Source organism: Varanus komodoensis, unplaced genomic scaffold, assembly GCF_004798865.1.
Source record: "Varanus komodoensis strain SLA01 unplaced genomic scaffold, ASM479886v1 scaffold3, whole genome shotgun sequence".
Taxonomy (NCBI): domain Eukaryota; kingdom Metazoa; phylum Chordata; class Lepidosauria; order Squamata; family Varanidae; genus Varanus; species Varanus komodoensis.
This window is the reverse complement of record NW_025335761.1, coordinates 58,040,127-58,058,174: the sequence shown is the minus strand read 5'-3', so window position 1 is coordinate 58,058,174 and position 18,048 is coordinate 58,040,127. Positions and strand designations below refer to the sequence as shown.

General features: G+C 43.4%; 1 protein-coding gene across 4 annotated transcripts in view; it reads left to right on the top strand.

Moving 5' to 3' along the window:
* BRF1 (BRF1 RNA polymerase III transcription initiation factor subunit) overlaps positions 1-18,048 on the top strand; it is a 48,271-nt gene that overhangs the window by 5,141 nt on the left and 25,082 nt on the right. The window contains exons 2-3 of one of the 4 annotated variants that reach the window (XR_006415326.1): positions 7,776-8,812; positions 11,833-11,862. Coding sequence is in view for 3 of the 4 variants with exons in the window: in XM_044436364.1 (XP_044292299.1) it covers positions 7,776-7,882 (107 nt within the window). In the remaining variant the exon portion in view is untranslated. Of the gene's footprint in view, positions 1-7,775; positions 10,204-11,832; positions 11,911-12,201; positions 14,348-18,048 lie in introns of those variants that run through there. The other 3 variants (XM_044436363.1, XM_044436365.1, XM_044436364.1) reach the window with 3 other exon arrangements.

Sequence of the window (18,048 nt, the reverse complement as noted above, 5' to 3'; positions counted from 1 at the left end):
CTCGTCCACAATGCAAGTTATGTATCGGGACAATCAAGTGCTGAGGCATACCTAGTTCTTTTAAGACTACCCATAGCTTTTTGTGATCGAGGCTTTTCTGTAGTCTATGAAGCATAGACTAATCTTCTTTTGAAATTCTTTGGCATACTCCAAGAGCTCTTGGAGCCGTTTGTGGTATGATCATTTTGTGTTATGATCGCCCTATGCTAAGTGCCTCTTCATTTCTGGAATTCAGGCATTTCTTGTTCCATTAAGGGTAAAAAGAGAGAGTGAAGAGCAGTGGAAAAGTGACTGTAGCTAAGGAACTACTTTTCATACAATATGAAAGGTGGGTAGGGGAGGCCTTTCATCCAAAGTACAAGTAGATAAGAGAGGCATTTCATCCCAAAATCTCATCTGCACACCAAACAATTGTACTAGGCATGGTCTTCCTGTTCTAGACTAGATTCCAAGACCAGCAGTGGTGGAACATATGTGTACTACAGTAAATAGGTTCTCAACTTACTACAAAGTCTTTCTAGCCATTTGTGAGTGAAAATTCTCCTGTGCAGTATAGCACCCTCTTTCTTCAGGGGCATGGGACTGGAAGATGATCTAATGTTTCCATTTCTGGTAATTTTGTGAAAAATTACACGCATTGAAAGCAAGCAACTACAGTTTATTTGAAAAAAGTCACAGCCGCAAATTTGAAAGCTGACACTGTAGGAACCTGGCCAGCAACAAGAAAACAGTACCTGGTATAATAGTCTCTCTGTCTATGTTGGATAAGGCTGATGGCAGTTTTAGGCCCAAACTTCTGGAGGGCCACAAGTTGCTCACCTTGGCCTAAGCACCGGTATTGTTAGTTCTTAATTGTGCAAAAGGTGGGGGCACCTCACTTGAACTTATGTGTTAAACATTTGATAAGATTTTAACAGAGTTTTATGTCTTAATACTCTTAATATCATAAACCATGCTACATTTTGTTTACAATGAATGCAACACTAAAAATGTAGGTTTTCATTATGATGTGCAGTCATCCTGATATCTGAATTGGCTTTTTTCCTTTCTTCTCACCATTAATTTTGTTACATTTTAGATTGGTAATAGCTTACACAAAATATGAATTGCCTCTGAGTGCTTTTGGCAGAAGGGTAGTATATAATGTAAAAAGTAAAACAAAGATACAAAAAAGTTGCTTAACAGTCTCCTCTCCCTGGATGAAAATTGCTCTGCCTGCAGATGTTCAGGCATTTTTTCATGAAAAGTATGCATTTTAGATGAATAGAACAACACCAGCATCCCTTTGACTGAGCTTTAAGAGTGTGAAGTATTTATGTCAGATAAACTTGGTTGATTGTCTTTATTCCGTTAGCTCACAGAAGACAGCAGGTCTATTACAGTGGTGCCTCGGTTCATGAACTTAATTCGTTCCTCTATCCAAATTGGTCATGAACTGAGTCAAATTTCCCCATAAGGTTCAATGTAAATAACGTTACTTCGTTCTGACCCATATGTATTTTTTTAACCACAAAAATATGAAATAAAGTACAGTATCGTACAGTATGAAGAGAGAGAACACTACCTTTGCTTGAGGTGACTTCTGACACGGAGGACAGGAAGGTGGGTGGGGAGGAGGTCATTGTTTGGAGGAAGAGTCTGCGACCGCCATCTCGACTAGAGGAAGCTGCGACCATGTGTCAGAGTGGGGAAGATGGCGCGAACATGATCACGGTCATCTTCCCTGCTCGAACACGCTCTGACGTGTGGTTGCAGAGCAGGGAAGATGGCCGTGATCGTGTTTGTCACCCGATGCAGCGTTCACGAACAGAAGCAAAATTTTGCCGGACTTTCTGTTTGCTAACAGAATTGTTTGCGAACAGAAGCATTTGTGAACTGAAGTATTACTGTACTTCTAACACATACATTTTAATGTCAGTATGTACATCTGGAGGTTGAATGGACAGTGTAAGTATCATATTAGAAGACTCTGCTGGGCTGGTGTGCATTTCCTGTATGTTGGGTTTTTACACTATTATCTTGTTGCCTGTTGTTATGAAAGTATGAGGGGGTAACTCCCTTTTATGGTTCCCCAGGAAAAATAAACTCTGATAGTTTCTCAATCACATTGCTAAGGACCCCTCTGTTCAGACCCAGGAAAAAAAGAAAGGTTGCTTTGGATTTTCCTTCCCAAAGTCCAGAAAGAGAGGTCTTAACTGAACTCTTTTACAGTCTTAAGACGGACAGTAGCTTTGTCACCATGCAGTCTTTCATGTGGGGAAGAGTAAGATACCCTTTTTAAAACAATATGACCAAATATCCAAAATAAAAAGTGTATTGGGGGGCAGGAACCCAAGATTTAAGGAGAAGTATCAGGGAAGCCAATGATCACACACACACAAGCAGAATTTCAAATAAAAATATTTTAAAGTCTGGATAACATATCTGGTAGTGTTACCTACTTGAGTAGAGGGTTGAGTCCCAGAGCATATGCGCAAGTTTATGCAGAGCAGATGGTCTGAGGGGGAGAGAATATCTGACTTTTAGTTTGATGGTTACATAGGAAAGCTATAGCAAGAGTATGGAGACTTTTTAATGAGAGTTTTAGCTCTGTAAAAGGTTGGTCCACTCAGTGATACAGCAGCCCCCATCCATCCATCCATCCATCCATCCATCCATCCATACTTTCCTAGACTGTCCTATTACTGAAGTCTTGGGCCGGTATGACTATACAAAATGTAAAAAAATAAAACACAGTGTCCTAAAAATTCATCTAACAATAAAACAGCAATTAAAACAGTCAGGTCTTAAAACATTGGGAAAATAAAAAGGTTTTGGCCTGGCGCCGAAAAGAATAAAGTGATTTCGATAGCTTAGCCGATAAATCAGAAAATTTCCTAGTGACTGGATCTACCTTCTTAGTGACTGTCTCAAAAGTCCAAGGTGGCCAAATTACTCATGAAAATGGGTTAAAGGTTTTGTTTCCATTTTGGAGGGAAAAAAAGTGCAACATGGATAGCTAAAAATATTTTGGTTGACTAGCAGGGTGCCAACTGGCCAGGTGTTATGTTAAAAGCAGAGCCGTCTCACTCCTTTTAATAATGGGCAAGTTCAAACACTTGCAGAGAGAAAATAGTTCATGGTGACTTAGTTTCCTTCCCTGTGTGTGCAAGCCATCTGATTAGTATAATTACCCTCACCAGGTATGGGTCCCAGTTAATCCTTCGGCAAGGGGCGGCATAGAAATGTTCTAATAATAATGATGATGATGATGATGATGATGATGATGATAATAATAATCCTGAACCCTGCATGGGTGGTTGTCTAGTGTGGGTTGTAAACCAGCCCATCCAACCACACTTGCTTGATTTGGATATCAGAACAACCTGCTTCTGGTGTGGGTGATTATGCTAATTAGTTGGGTGGCAACTTGCACACAGAGGAGGGAACAAGGACCACCATGAATTATTCTCTCTTTTTGATTATGTGATCCTTATTGCTGAAATTCAGTTCAGAGTTTAATGTGGGCCTTGTTTTTTGGAGGTTCCGTATTGGTTGCTTTCTGAAAGCAAAGATGAAGATGGTCCTGTTGGAGACCCTCTTCGTGCTTTTTATTTTTACTTTTTTGTAGAAGAGAATGCTACAGAGTTCTTCTTTCTGCTGCTTCTTTTGCTTCACTGTTCTGTCAGTGAAAAAAGAGATTTCCAAACTGAGCAACCCAGGGAAGGATGATTTGACAGGCTCAGAACATCGCCTGTCCGTGGGCTCACTGACTACTTTAGCTTCTCTAACCTGATTGTTTTATTTTCCTGTGGTCATACTATAGACATTCTTGGGTTTCAAGCTGCATGTGCAGCTTTTTGAAGCAAGTAACATAATTGTTTACCAAGCATAGAAAAGAATTTTTCCGGGGAGAATCCACAGCATTGGAGTGATTTTCCCATTGTATGTCTCATGGCTTCCTCCAGGTGTCAGTCTTGTATCATGCCTCAGGGTTGACTCTCTCTATGGACCCTGTTTATGATGGTGGTAAAGGCTTGCTTGAAGTGCAACATGTGATACTTTGGCATTATGAAAATACTGGATCCTGCCATCTATGGCTCGTCCTGCTTTGATTTTTCTCTTTCATGTCACCCTCTGCTGCAGGGCACCTGCCTCCTTTAGTGGGACATCCCCCAGGAAACCCTGCCATTGTCTTCTCTTTCAGGGTACCCACCTCCTGCAGAGCTGCATTGCCTAAGGGATCTCGTCACAGGGCTCACTTCAGATCACATGCCTTGTCCCACAGGACATCCAGGTGCTGCTGTGGGATGTTTACCTCCTCGTAATGGGCATTCTATTGCTTTCCTTCTTAACGGGCTGCTAGTGCTTTGCCTTGCCCCTTTGCAAGCATGTTGCCCTTATTTCTTCTTTGTTGGTTTCCTCCAGAGATAGATAACAAGGCCTACCTCTGTGGGCTGGCCCTCCTTGTGTGGTCACTGCGGTGGTTTTGCCATCTTCTTTCCCTGTTTGATCTTCCTCTAGCTTTGATGAGAACAGACTTGACAGAATTTATCAGTGCTAAAGAATGTTAATATCTGGCCACAATTCTATAAAATGGGCTTGACAGTATATTTGTAGACTCTCTGAACAGGAGCCTAGCCGTTGGCTTTAACTTCAGGCTTTGGTGCTATGTATTGCAGATACAACGGCAGTGTTTTGAATCTTGAGTCTCCCAGTTAGTGAAATCTATAGTTATTTCACAATTGGTTGGCCACATTTGCGCTCTTTACAATCTTTATTACTGTGTAATAAAGAACCTGATAGTAAACTGAAAAAGGGTTACCCTGTGTAACAGATCTCTCTTTAGAAAGGTACTATATTGAAAATATTACTTAAGCCATATATTCTCTTACCTGAAAAAAAAAAAAAAAGAATGTTCCTGCCATGGTTACTTCCACATCATCAACTTCCTTGGCACAAAAGCTCTGATAAATAAATCACTCTTTAGCTGGAATCATTTTTTTGTCAAATTGTAGATGTCTGAAACTTAATGTGCAAATTCTTTTCAAAGGAAAAGGGTCTGGCTTGACCCTTATGTGACACCATTTATGTGATTGCAAATGGCAAAGAAATAAAAATGGGTTTATTTTTCTTCCTGCTTTCCTCTGCCTGGGCAGTGACAGCTCTTGGAGTGATTTATATGTTGCTATGTGTTGTCAAGTTGTCTCTGACTTATGGCGACTTTATGAATGAATGCCTACCAAAATGTCATGTCCTTGATAGTCTTGCTCAGTTTTTGTAAACTCAAGGCTGTGGCTTTCTTTATGAAGTCAATGCATCGCGTATTTGGTCTTCTGCCTTTCCCTTTCCCTACTATTATTGACTTCTCCAGTGAGGCTTGGCTTCTCATGATGTGGCCAAAGTACGACAGCATCAGTTTTGTCATTTTTGCTTCCAGGGCAAGTTGTGGCTTGATTTGATCTAGGAACCACTTGTTCATCTTTCTGTCAGGGTTTTTGCAAAGCTCTCCTCCAGTTCCATGTTTCAGATACATTCCTTTCCTTCCTGTCAGTTTTCTGCACTGCCCACCTTTAACATGCATGTACAGTGATTGGCAATGCAGTAGTGTGGACGATCTTGGCTTTGATCTCCAGTGAAACATTCTTACACTGGATAGTCTTTTCTAGTTCCTTCATGACCGAGCCAAGGTATGCAAACTTGTTCACAATTTCAGCTTCTTCATTGTTGGCTTTAAAGTTTTCTAATTTTTCTGTCGTGATTTTTATTTTTTGTTTTAATATTCACCTGCAGACCTGCTTTTGCATTTTCTTTGTTCAATTTCATCAGAAGTTGTTTCATTTCATTGCTGCTTTCTGCCAGCAATATGATATCATCTGCATATCTTAAATTATTTATGTGATATATAGATATAGATATAGATATAGATATGCGCACACACACACAGAAGTAAAACACATTTATATTTCACCCATGCAGCTTCCTCTTAGGCTGCCCCAGTTGCAGTTCATAAGTTGACCTTGAAACAATTTCTCTGAATAATCCATTTTAGCATATTTAATTTGCATGGGCAGCATTCAAGGAGCCAATCCTGTAGATGCTTAGCATTGTGTAGAAACCGGATTCTGCTTCTGATGTGTCTGCCTGGGACCTCATCTAGTGAATGCTATGATTGTAGACCTTAAAATGAGCAGAGGATGTGCTGTAGCAGTTTTTTGGCTGTGAAATGGCCTCTTTCTGGAGGGCCCTTGGCATCAGTATGGGTAACTTTTGGCAGCAGGTGAAAATGGTCATCCAGTGATCCTCAGTGAATACTGAGGGCAGAAACAAGGAAGGATAGTCAGACCAAGGAATTTGCTACACAAGTTATTGTGATTGCCGCCAAAGGGGATGAGGCAAATTTCTGTAAGGTATGAATTTGACAATATATCACTTCTGGTATCGGGGCAGTATGCCTCTAAATACCAGTTGTTGATTGGGTGGGGGGGGGTGGCAGCATCCCACAGGCATCTGGTTGACCATTGTAGAAAGAGAATGCTGGATTAGGCATTTCTTATAAGTGCTGCATCTTTTTGTATGACTAGATTGTGCATTCATGAAGAGTCTGGCTTTCAGAACAATTTGTATTTCTGCAAACCCTGCTTATTCTGGCTGTCTGAATTAGCCTCAAGTCATATCACATGTGAGTATCGGCAGGATTTGAACCTCTGTACTTTGCAATCTCCTCGCTCATTGTTGTTGCTGCTTAATTATGGTTGACCAGCACCAGTCAGGCTTTAAGCTACCAACTTCTTGATGCTTAAAGGCAGCATTGCAATTTTAGTACTCAGTTGTCTGTGGATGAGTAATTGGTTACCTCCAGCTGACTGGATGTACCCTTATTGCTGCTGTAATTGCCTCTGCCCTGGCAGATGGGATAAAGTAATTGCTCTTTCATGTAACACTTAGCTTCTGAAATAAAGCACTGCAAACCATTTCACATTATCTCTAATCCTTAGAACAAGATCCAGATGAGCGTTTGATTAGCATGCTGGATTTGAACTTGGGAGACATACAGTTCACATTCCCACTTGGGACCAGCTAGGATAACCTCATATATGCCAACCGGAGTTCCTTAAAGGGAAGGTGTATTTGACTATATTCATAAAAGTAAAGTATATCTTGTAAGACATCTAATGCTCTGCAGGCAACTTTTTCAGGACTGCAGGCATATGCGTTTGTGGCTCTCAAAAAATACTATCCTATCCTATATAGGCAAGTGCTTCCAGTACGCCCAAGCTGCATGGAGCCCAGTCTGCAGGTATTTTGAAACCCCCAGATCCTGGGCTGCCCACCAAAGTTTTCAGAGTTGAGCTGGTGGTATGTCCAGATCACCTATCCCTGCTTTTCCAGCAACCAGCCCCCTCACTTCCAATGGTCTAGTTAGCCAATAGTACACTCATGGAGAACGGAAATCAGGCTGGCAACCATGTGTCATGAACCTAGTGAAGTTCTACAGAAAAGTAAGAACTTGGTCATAATAATTAAGGAAGTAGTCTGGACTACTTTTCAAAGGCTCATGCAATCAGTTCTTCACATGGAAAGTATGACTAGAATAGAAGTAGAGTTGGAAGGGGCCTTTTTGACCATTGAGCTCAACCCCCTGCTCTGCTTCCACATGTGGTCACCCATCTGGCTGCAAGCCTATGCCTTCCTTCCTCAGCAAAAGGGCCTTTACATGGTAGCTCAGTGTTTAGCTAGGTGGGCTGGCAATATGGAGCTCTGCCTTCAAGACATCATTGCTCTTCTCCCTGTAGCACCCAGGAACCTGTCTGCAGAGGAGGAGGAGGAGCAACAGCAGTGCAGTATTGGTGAAGTACTCATGACCTGGGACTGGAGAACCACTGGAAGATCTGGGAAGTGAGCTTGAGGGGACACCTGAGCTGCCCCCAGTGTGCCAGGTCCTGGCCCATGAAGACCTGCCAATCTCCAAGCTGTGACTTCTCCTCCCCAACGCCACACATCTTGGAGACTGAACTGTCACTTCCTGCAGCACTCAACTTGGAAAGCATCTTCAGAAAGTCAAGCAGCTTCTCCTTCTCTGGCTTGCTCAGGGAGGAGACTGTGGGGAGAAGAGGTTGAAGACCAGGCTTCACCTCAAGAAGTGCTGCATGATAAGCCAGCACAACAGCCGGGACTGAAAAGCCCAGAGGACTGGGGGAAGGCCAGTGAAGGAGGAGTCAGCATTATCCACTGCTCAGCATGTGGTGTGTCTCTGTAACAAGCACAAAACTGACCGAGTGCCACTCACAAGAGACTTAGCACCACTGAAGTGGCAGGGGAGCTCAGATGGAAACGTGCCAAATAATTGAATAAGCAGGAGCATAGAACGGAGAACTGTGAGCAGCTGCTGGTTGTCTGGCGAAGTTGGACAATAGTTAACAATAGTCACGCATTCAGAAGGCCAGAACCCTCATCTTTGATTGTTCTGTGAGGGAGCCCATGGCAGCCATGGGCTGGTGGAGAGATGTGCTCCATGGCTTGGTGGCTGCCTTGCAAGCAGATGTATAAGGCCAGCAAGGGCAACTGCCACGCATGCCGTATCCCTGTGTGCCTCTGTGGCAGCTCCCTCCTCTCCTTAACCCTCCTCCTCTCCCTTAATCTTACACCCTCCATGTATATGTATCTCTTGCCCATCTGTCTTTCCAGTGGGCCCTATAGTGGGTCTGTTGGTCTCCCTGCACTGTAGCATGTAGTCTGCCCAGCTACCACCCACACCCCTGGAAGAGGTGGAAGAAACAGGCCCAGCACCTCAGTGATGCCTCAGCAGCCATGTTCTCTGACAGATGATCAGGTGAAAGGGATACCAGTGCTCAGTCGCGCCCTTACTCTTGCCCTGCTAAGCCCCCTAGTGCATTACATTTCACTTCTTCCGTTACAGTTTTGTCTTAATAAAAATTAACAGTTGCTTTGCCAGGTGTGCTTGCAAGGACAGTGCCAGACAACAAAATGAAACATGCTGGTGTGCTAGGCAGTCCAGTGGTGTGCAGGCTTACTTTCCTGTCTGGAACCATGGATGCCTGACGTACCAGATGAACTGCAGTCACTGATTTAGAGCTTAGGGGCACCTGCCAGGGCTGATGCCCTTAGGAGACCAAAATAAGCAATGCAATCCATGGGGCTGATTTCTCACACCTTTCCCTGCACCTTCTGTCTCTGCTCCCTCTGCTTGTTAAGTTGTTTCTGTCTCATCAGCTGGATCAGTGAGAGATGTGGCTGCTTGCACCCCTGCCCTGTTTTGATTTATGGTAAAAGAAACACTTCTTTCTGCTCCCGAAAAGGACACAGGGTTGCTGCTGCCATGGCGGAGGAGCGCACTGCAGACAGAAGTGTTATCTGTTGGGGGATACTCCCATGCACTGAAGCCATGTGCACATCAACATGGATGCCAGGATGGCATCCGAAATCAGGTTTAGGTCTGACTGCGTACAGGCTTGCTTACAGCGTTTGTACCTTCCTGACAGTGCTACCTGTCAGGGAGATGGTGTGTGTTCTGAATGAGCTTTACCTCATAAAGATGGGGGGCAGGAGAAAATAATATGCAGGGATTCGGTGAATTAGGTTCCCTTGTGCAGTGGGGGCGCTGGATTCTTTGCATGGAGCAAGATTTTTTTCTATCTGTAAATGCTTTTACAGCCTGGTCCTTCAAGTACTTGTTGATTCCAAAGGGAGATGTATGGGTGTTTACATGGAGATTTCAATGTAATGCTGTCTTCTGAAACTCATCCTTGGTAGACAAGTTGCCATGGACAAACTCTTCACCAGCCCTCTGGCCTCCCCATGTACCCCTTATTCTTGGAGACCAGGCCTCTGCACTTCAGCTATGGCTTATGACACCCTACCAGGCTCTGTGAGACCTGCTAAGCAGAAAAATATTAGCTGCTACCACAGCTGGGCTGGCCTCTCCTTAGAACTGCTTCCTTAGGAGAGCCCTGAGCTACCAGCCTGAGGGCTGAAAACAATGGTGTTGGCCTCAGTGAATGATCAAGAGAGGCTCCAGTGCTTCTGCTGAACTCAGCATCTAAATCAGCAACTCGGGAAGAAACTAGAAGTAGTGAGTGGATCTGGACCAATTAGCCATTTGTGTACTGCTATTAAGAAGGATGTATAAATGCGGAAGTGCCTTTCCTTTCAGTCTGTTTTATTCTTGCTAGTATAATAAAGACTACCCTTACCCTAGGGAAATATCGCTTTCCATTCATTCATTCATTCATTCATTCATTCATTCATTCATTCATTCATTCATAGACTGTTCCATTACCGAAGTATTGGAAGTAACAATACAAAATATTACAAAATATTAGCATCTCTGGAAGCATTGCATTTCCATTGTAGGACCCCATCCAACTGTAATAGAAACATAGAAATGGAGTGAGTCAGAAGGGATCTCCTGGGCCATCCAGTCTGACCCCCAGCTCCAGCCAGTTCCACTCATGACATGCCTACTATATGCATGCCCAAGAACCAGTTATTCTACAATTGTACCCTGCCCTACAAGCCAGTAGCCAGGTTTTTTGCATTTCCCATTTAGAACCAGGAACCCACCCCATCAACATCCCATATACAAACAATGCCTGACAGTAAATTCCAAGGGAAAAGTTCTTAGTTGCTTCTACGTGGGCAACAGAAGCTTCCCAAAATGGTTGTTTCTCAGAAAAGATCATCTTCAAAATTATAACCCCGTGAGGTCTTTCTGAGGGAAAATCAAGCTGGTACAATTGTAGGGGTGCCCTAGCAGGAGAAGGCAAGAGAAGCATCAGTTTAAAAAAAAACCCCAACTACTTTAGATCTCAGGCCCTGGGGAGGGAGCGTGTGGGATGGGGAGTCTTGGTGGTGTGAGCTCAGTGACATCTCCCTGTCTGGAGGGACAGTGGGAGACAGGAGTCGGAGGAAGGGGAGCTTTGCTAATGTGGAGGAACACTGACTCTAACACAAATCACCTGTGAAGTTGGGGAGTGGAGTGGAGTGTTTTACTTAGCAAGATCTGCTTCAAAGAAGCGGGTGGGGAAAACAAAGGCTGAAGTGAAACAGACCGCATAGGCACACAAAAATTGCAACATGCAAATAAAACCCGGGGGTGTGAAAACAGTTTTTTGTTAGCAGTACAGGTAGGTATTGGCAGACATGGGAGGGAGTGGAGGCAGAACACTCCTCAAACACACAGTGGATCAATAATAAACAGGCTGCTGGTGTAAAGGGGGAGCAAGGGATTATGGGATGTCAGTTCTGTCACTAAGGCACTTGAGATGCATGCCCGAGCTGGCTGGAGGACTGATGGGAAGGAGGGGCAGAAGAAACCACAACAAGCCTGATAGTCAGGCATACTATGGCTTCCGCCACAGTCAGCCGACATAGTGTAATTTCTTCTCACGGTGCTCAGTGAGTTGTGTGAGCCTGCCCGATGAGAATCACCTCCTCCAATAGCTACCTTTTGGAAATGCTAATATACGTCTGTGAAAATAATTGCTGATATATGTGCACCCATGCATGCACACACACCCGCAGTGTGCGATATATAAACACACACTTCATGTCTGCTCACCTACTTGCTCATTTGTATATAAGACATTGCAGCTCGGTTTCTCAGTGCCTGTGCTAAAGACAGGTAGAACTGTGGAAGGAGAAAGGTTGATCTCCATGGTGAGTGTTAATGGAGTGTTAATCAGTGTAAGAGGAGTCTCGGTGTCTAGGACTACTGAAGTTTGTTAGGCTGAAACACTTTCTACAAGGGAGCCATTGCAAGATTTATTGCCATGCTTTTATTTATCTGTTGTATTTGACAAGCTTTTTCTTTTTTTTCTTTCTTCCTTGTAGCAGCAGGAAAAACACAAACGGTTGGAGGATTTCATGTCAACTTGGGAAAGGAATCGCGGGCACAGACTCTACAAAATGGTAATGCATTGCAATTTATTTAAAACACAAAAAATAGGACTGTTCTGCTAAGCTGTCACAGTGCTATGGTTTATCGGCTACTGATTTGGGAAGATGCTTCAGAAAAAAGCAGGCAATTTTGGTAGGCAGCTATATTGCTAGTTTCTGAAGCTTTATTATATGGTAAGCTCTGTTAGAAGAAAGATAATGGGTATAAAAGTATCCTAGGGCAAATTGTAGTTCAAGGGAGAGGATATTATCCTCAGGAAAATATTGCACTTTTTTGGAGTTGGATGTCAGCCCCTCCAGTAGCTGGCATCAAACATCTTAGAAATGAGAAAGCCAGTCATAGATCTCTCACTGTCATACCTATTTGAGCCCTGTGGCTGAGCATAAATTTGTCATGACCAAATTCAAGAGCTGGCACTTGAATCAGGTATCTTGGATTCTAAGTTCTCTCTGGTTGTCTGTAAGCACCACCAGGTCTCTAGTAGGTTGACAGGGAGAAGTTCTGTTCAGTAATCCCAGGGCGTACTGGGATAGGTCCAGTAAACCCTGCAGAGGGTTTGGTTTCAGTTAGCATCTACTCCATTCAGCATGGCTATTGGTCAAGGATGATGGGAATTGTAGCCCAAATCAGTTCACCCTACCACACATGTTGTAGCTGCTTTGCTGAAGTGCACTTGTGAATTTGGTTAGTACCTTGATGCAAGACCACCTGAGAACTTTTATATGTTCACTTGAGTTCCATGATGGAAAGCAAGAGGAATATAAACGACATAAAATAAACAGCATGTTGGAAGTCTAGTTTTTGCATTCAGGGGACCTGTTAGACCTTTCAATGGCAAGCGTGTGGAATTGTCAAAATAAAACGCGAAACAATATTCATGATGTTTCCAGACCAAAAGTAGTGCCAGCATTTGTATTTTTCTGTGTTCTGTCTTCACAGAGCACCTGCAATAACAAACTAAGCACTCCTTAGGGAAAGGCCAAAAACAGGCCAACCAAGTGTAAAAAGTTGAGAAATAAAATCATGTACAGGTGTGCTTTGAAAGCACACATTTAAGCTAAGGAAGTCTGGGTTTGCTTAGGACACGGACTGGTGACTCCTTTGTGCGCTGCCTTGCGTTTTGATGGGAGAATGGCAGAGCATACGCAGAATAATAAAAACAGTCTCAGCCAGTTCCACCCACCTCCTGTGATTATTGCCCAACATCCAGTTGCTAGTGCTGCGCTCGTGGCTAGCTTGCACACGCGTGTGAGGGCCAGGCTGGAACTGAGGATGGCCGTGCCTCGCTGCAGGTCCGATGAAGCACTGTCTGGTTCAGTGGCCTTGAGTCCAGGAAAGAGAGGGGGCACAGCGGTGCTGGGGAGGCAGAAGGCCGAGCTTCTCCATGATGCTAGGCTTGGCTGACTCGGAGGCTGCGTGCCGATCACAGGTGCTGATGTGGGGCGTGTGCTCAAAGCCCGCTTGGTGGATCATGCCCATTGTGACACAGACCTTCATGCTGAATATATCTTGCGTTCAAATTTATCTTTAAAGCATAGCTACTGCAAAAATGAATGCCAGTTTTAAAATCTAGACAGTGTTTGCTTCTCGTTTCCCCTGAATGTTTGCTTTTTGTTTTAAGCTTTCTTTAGCTGATCCTGCTGTTCTTATCAGTGGATGCCCTTTACTGCTTGTAGATTAATCCAGGGTGTTCCCTCTTTTCTGATACTGGAATTGATTTATTTTCTCATGAGGCCTTGCCCATAAGTTCTAAAAAAATGCTTGCAGTCTGATTTGTTCTGTTTTATGCAACTCTGATAATTTAACTTACGACAAGAAGGTCCCTTGAACAAGTCCCTGGGATCCAATATGGTGTAGTGGACTGGAACTTGGGCAGTCCAGGTTCTAGTCCCCACTCGGCCATGAAACTCAGTGAGTGACTTTGGGCCAATCACTGTCTCTTAGCCTAGTCTACTTCACAGGGTTGTTGTGAGGATAAAAAGTAGAACAGAGGACCATGAGAACCACCTTGGTCTTCTTATACATGTGATAATAAACAATTTATAAAAATCTGAATAAAATCATTTTAATATATATTATTGGAATAAGAAAATATGATGTAAATAATTATCTGACAAGATTATAGTTGTACAAAAACAAAGTTATCCAATTAAAGCTTCAATTATATTGTTGCTGTCCTAACATTTGTCAAAATACACTGTATTGAAAAAGGCCAGCTTCAAATGCTTGGGGTTATGACTTGGGCACTTTTGGACATGGGGCCTTATCCACCAGCAGGTTCTCCTGTGCAGTAGAAAGCTGTTCTTGTGGAAAATTAACTTTTGTGGGACTTAAGAAGCCCTTTAAACATTACTCTACTGGTGCGTGTACCCTCAAGCCTCCATATTCTATGGTCGGATAATCTAAACATTACTTCAGCTGTTCAGGAGTTGTTCACAGAAAAGCCACTTCCTATGCAGCTAGGATAATATTAAAAGAGCTCCTTTGTTTTAAAAATGTGTTTCATTGCCTCATCAAAGGCTTCTAGTCTGCCAGAGGGAATCCTTGAGCCCTGTATTTTGGTTCTCTCTTTTTCCCTCCACTGCACAGTCTTTTGCTGACAGGGGCTGCCTGATCCACAGCTCAATTAAACTGGATTTAAGTTGGTTTAGCCCCACTGAACTAAAAAGAAAGAAAAGAAACTTGTCCCAGATACAGTGATTGAAAGCAAAATGCTCCACTAAACTGTTGCATAAAGAAGCAGGCTGGTCACAGAAGTGGGTTCTTTTGAGGCTTAATCTGGAGCCGCCTTACTGCCAGTGCATGGCGGGCATTCTCTTTCACTTGGTAGAAAGGAATGCAGCCTTTAATCTGTGTAACAAGCCCTTCTCTGGCTCCTTGCCACTCTGTCTCTGAAAGACTCTTTCCCAGCAGTGTGTTGGTGGACCCTCCAGGTTCTTAAGAACAGCTTGTGTTAATGTGCGCTTACTGGGGTGGGAGAGCACACACTTTTTGCGTGTGTGTGTGTGTGGGGGGGGCATTGTGTGTATTCCCATATTTTTGCCCAAGTCAGCAATGATTGGAATTGTGGCAATGAAGTAGTAATTATGTCTTTCCATTGGCATTTGGTGATAAAAAGTTTTGTCAATTTACAGCTAATGGAACAAGAACTTTGTTGTCATGACTTCTTTTCTTTTTAACTTTAAGAGATTTCTAAGTTGTATATCAAGTATTTTCTCAATATTTTCCCAATGTAGTAAAATCAATAAGAATGTCAGAATTAATATTAAAAAGAATAGATGGCCATTCTGTTATGAAATCTAAAAATGCAGGGAGTTTGACATCTTACACTTGCAGCTGCTTTTAAATACATTTTGAAAAGTCATTTTTTCTGCTTTGGGATTTCATAGGTAGTTTGATCTCACCAATATTGGTGACTATGTGTCTTCACCTTTCAGATTCCTTTCTGAGGAACCCTGGACTTCCCTGTTAGTTTGTAAAGAGTTCACAGTGGGGCAGGCCCTTTTAAAAGAGAACTCACTTCTGCTATCCCCCTGCGATCTGGAGTGGCAGTGCATTTTAGTTGAGTGCATTTTCAGTTGAGCTGGGGCAGTGGTGCTGCTGTGCAAGGCTGGCCATTGGGGTAGCCTTAAAACATGGCCACCCAAGCAGTGAATTGAAAGAGTAAAGAAGGGCCCTTAAGTTCATATGAAAGTGTGCTGCATATGTAAGGGGAAAATAATAAACAGGTGCTTAAGAGAAAGCAATGTAAGTGATTGCTTAGGATTGTTTCAGCTGTTGCGTGGCTGCCGATTAGCTGCCGCCCTAGTCTGTAAGTTCACCTACAGAAAAACCGAGTGTTACATTATTGCGGAAAAAAGTAAGCACTCGTCCTTAGTTAGCTTTTATTGTCTTTAAGACTGCACCCTTATTCACCTGTATAGGATTGATCTGTGCAAGTGGTATAGCAGAATTAGCTTCATTCAAGGGTCTCTAACCCTTTGAACCTGTGGGCATATTTGGAATTTTGAGATAGTTTTAAGGACAGGGTCACAAAATGGTTGTTGTGGACCCCAAGGACAACATTCCTCCAGGCCTTGCTGTCCTCCACCATCCCCTTAAGCTCACACCCACTGCCTCAGTGACTCCATCCAGCCACCTCATCCTCTGCCGTCCCCTTCTTCTTTTGCCGTCTATTGTTCCCAGCATCAGGCTCTTCTCCAGGGAGTCCTTCCTTCTCATTAGGTGGCCAAAGGATTTGAGTTTCCTCTTCAGTATCTGGTCTTCTAAAGAGCAGTCAGGGTTCATCTCCTCCAATAACCTTTTACATATATTAAACTATACTTGCACATGATAAAATGATGTAACAGTAAATAGATGCATGTTTTTCCTTAGAAATGTTGGTCCTGTAAGAATGCAGGTGGTGCAGTGGTTTAAACTGCTGTGCTGCTGGGCTGGTTGATTGAAAGGTTGCCGGTTCAAGTCTGCACAACGGGGTGAGTTCCCGTTGCGCCATCCCAGCTCCTGCCAACCTTGCAGTTCGAAAGCATGCAAATGCAAGTAGATAAAAAGGTCCCACATTGGTGGGCAGGTAACAGCGTTCCGTGCCTTTGGTGTTTAGTCATGCCGGCCACATGACCACGGAGACTGTCTGCGGACAAACGCTGGCTCCCTTGGCTAGGGAACGGAGATGAGCACCGCCCCCTAGAGTCCATGCTATGGACTTAGCATCAAGGGGAAACCTTTAACCTTTAAAGAATGTAAGAGCGATGTAAGTGCAGACCAAGGGCCCATCTAGCCCACCATTCTGTTCACCATGTGGCCAGCAGCATACTGGGCACACTCATGTTCTTGGCAAGCAGGATATGAGTACAACAGCACACCCACTGCCCAAGTTCCCCAGCAGCTGGAATACACAGGCACACTGCCTCTAATTCTGGAGACAGCACACAGTCATCAGGACTGGTAGCCATTGCTAGCTTCATCTTGCTTGAATTTGCCTTGACCCTTTTTTAGTGCCATCCAGATTAATGGCCATGACATCATCTTGCGGTAGCAAGTTCTCTAGTTTAACTATGCATCTTTTGATGACGTACTTTCTTTTGTCTGTCCTGAATCTCCCATCAGTCAGCTTTATGGAGCAACCCTGAGTTCTAATAATAAGACAGAGGGAGGAAATGTCTCCCTATCCACTTTCTGCACAAAAGGCATAATGTATACCTCAAGTCATGTCTCTCCTTAATCTCCTGTCAAAAGTCTTCTGGAAGTTCAACTTGTTGGCTTTCAGTTTATCTTTCAGGTCATGAACTTCATCTTTGGCAACCACTGTTTGACTCAGTTCCACAGACTCTCTTCCTGAAAACATCAGACTGGCCACAGGGGTCTGTCCTACTTCTGCAGTGATGACAGATGAAAGGAATTCATTCAGCTTCTCCTCAATTCCCTTATCCTCCTTAGTGCTCCTTAATGCTGCCTTCATCCAGTGGTCCAACTCCCTTTGTGCTTTTGATACACTTGAAGAATTATTTATTATTGCTCTTGATGTTGCTAGCAGTATGCTCCACAAAATTCTTTTTCGCATCTCTTATTTTCTGCATTTCCGTTGTGCAAGTGTTTGTTCTCATTTTTCCAAGTATTGCATTTAAGTAGTCACCTCCAAGCATTTTCATCACTCCCCTCATTTTTGGAAGTTTTCCCTTTTGAACTCAAATTGTGGTTATGTTGGACATCCTTGGCAACTTTTCATGTAATTTCATTTGGTAGAATTTGTGGTCACTGTTTCCTGTTGGTTTGACAACACTCACATGTTGTGTTAGCTGTGGGCAGCACCGTTTAGTATTAAGTCCAGGGTTGCCTCTACTCAGCTCCATAACACTGTCACCTAGTGCATCAAGACATATTTCTTGTTTGTGACTGAGCATACATTTATCCAGTCACTGTGGGGTTAATTGAAGTCAGCCATTGTTATTACAATTCTTACTCATTCAGATGCCTGCCTGATTTCATTTTCTATATGAAGATCAACTTGAGGATTCTTGTCCCAGGAATGATAGCATAGCACCTGTACTAAATTATTTTTGGAACCTAGTATTATTACCACCCTTGCTGTCAAAGACAAATAAGCCTCTTTTAGTATTTAGTATAAGCCCCCTCCCCTCCCCTCCCCTCCC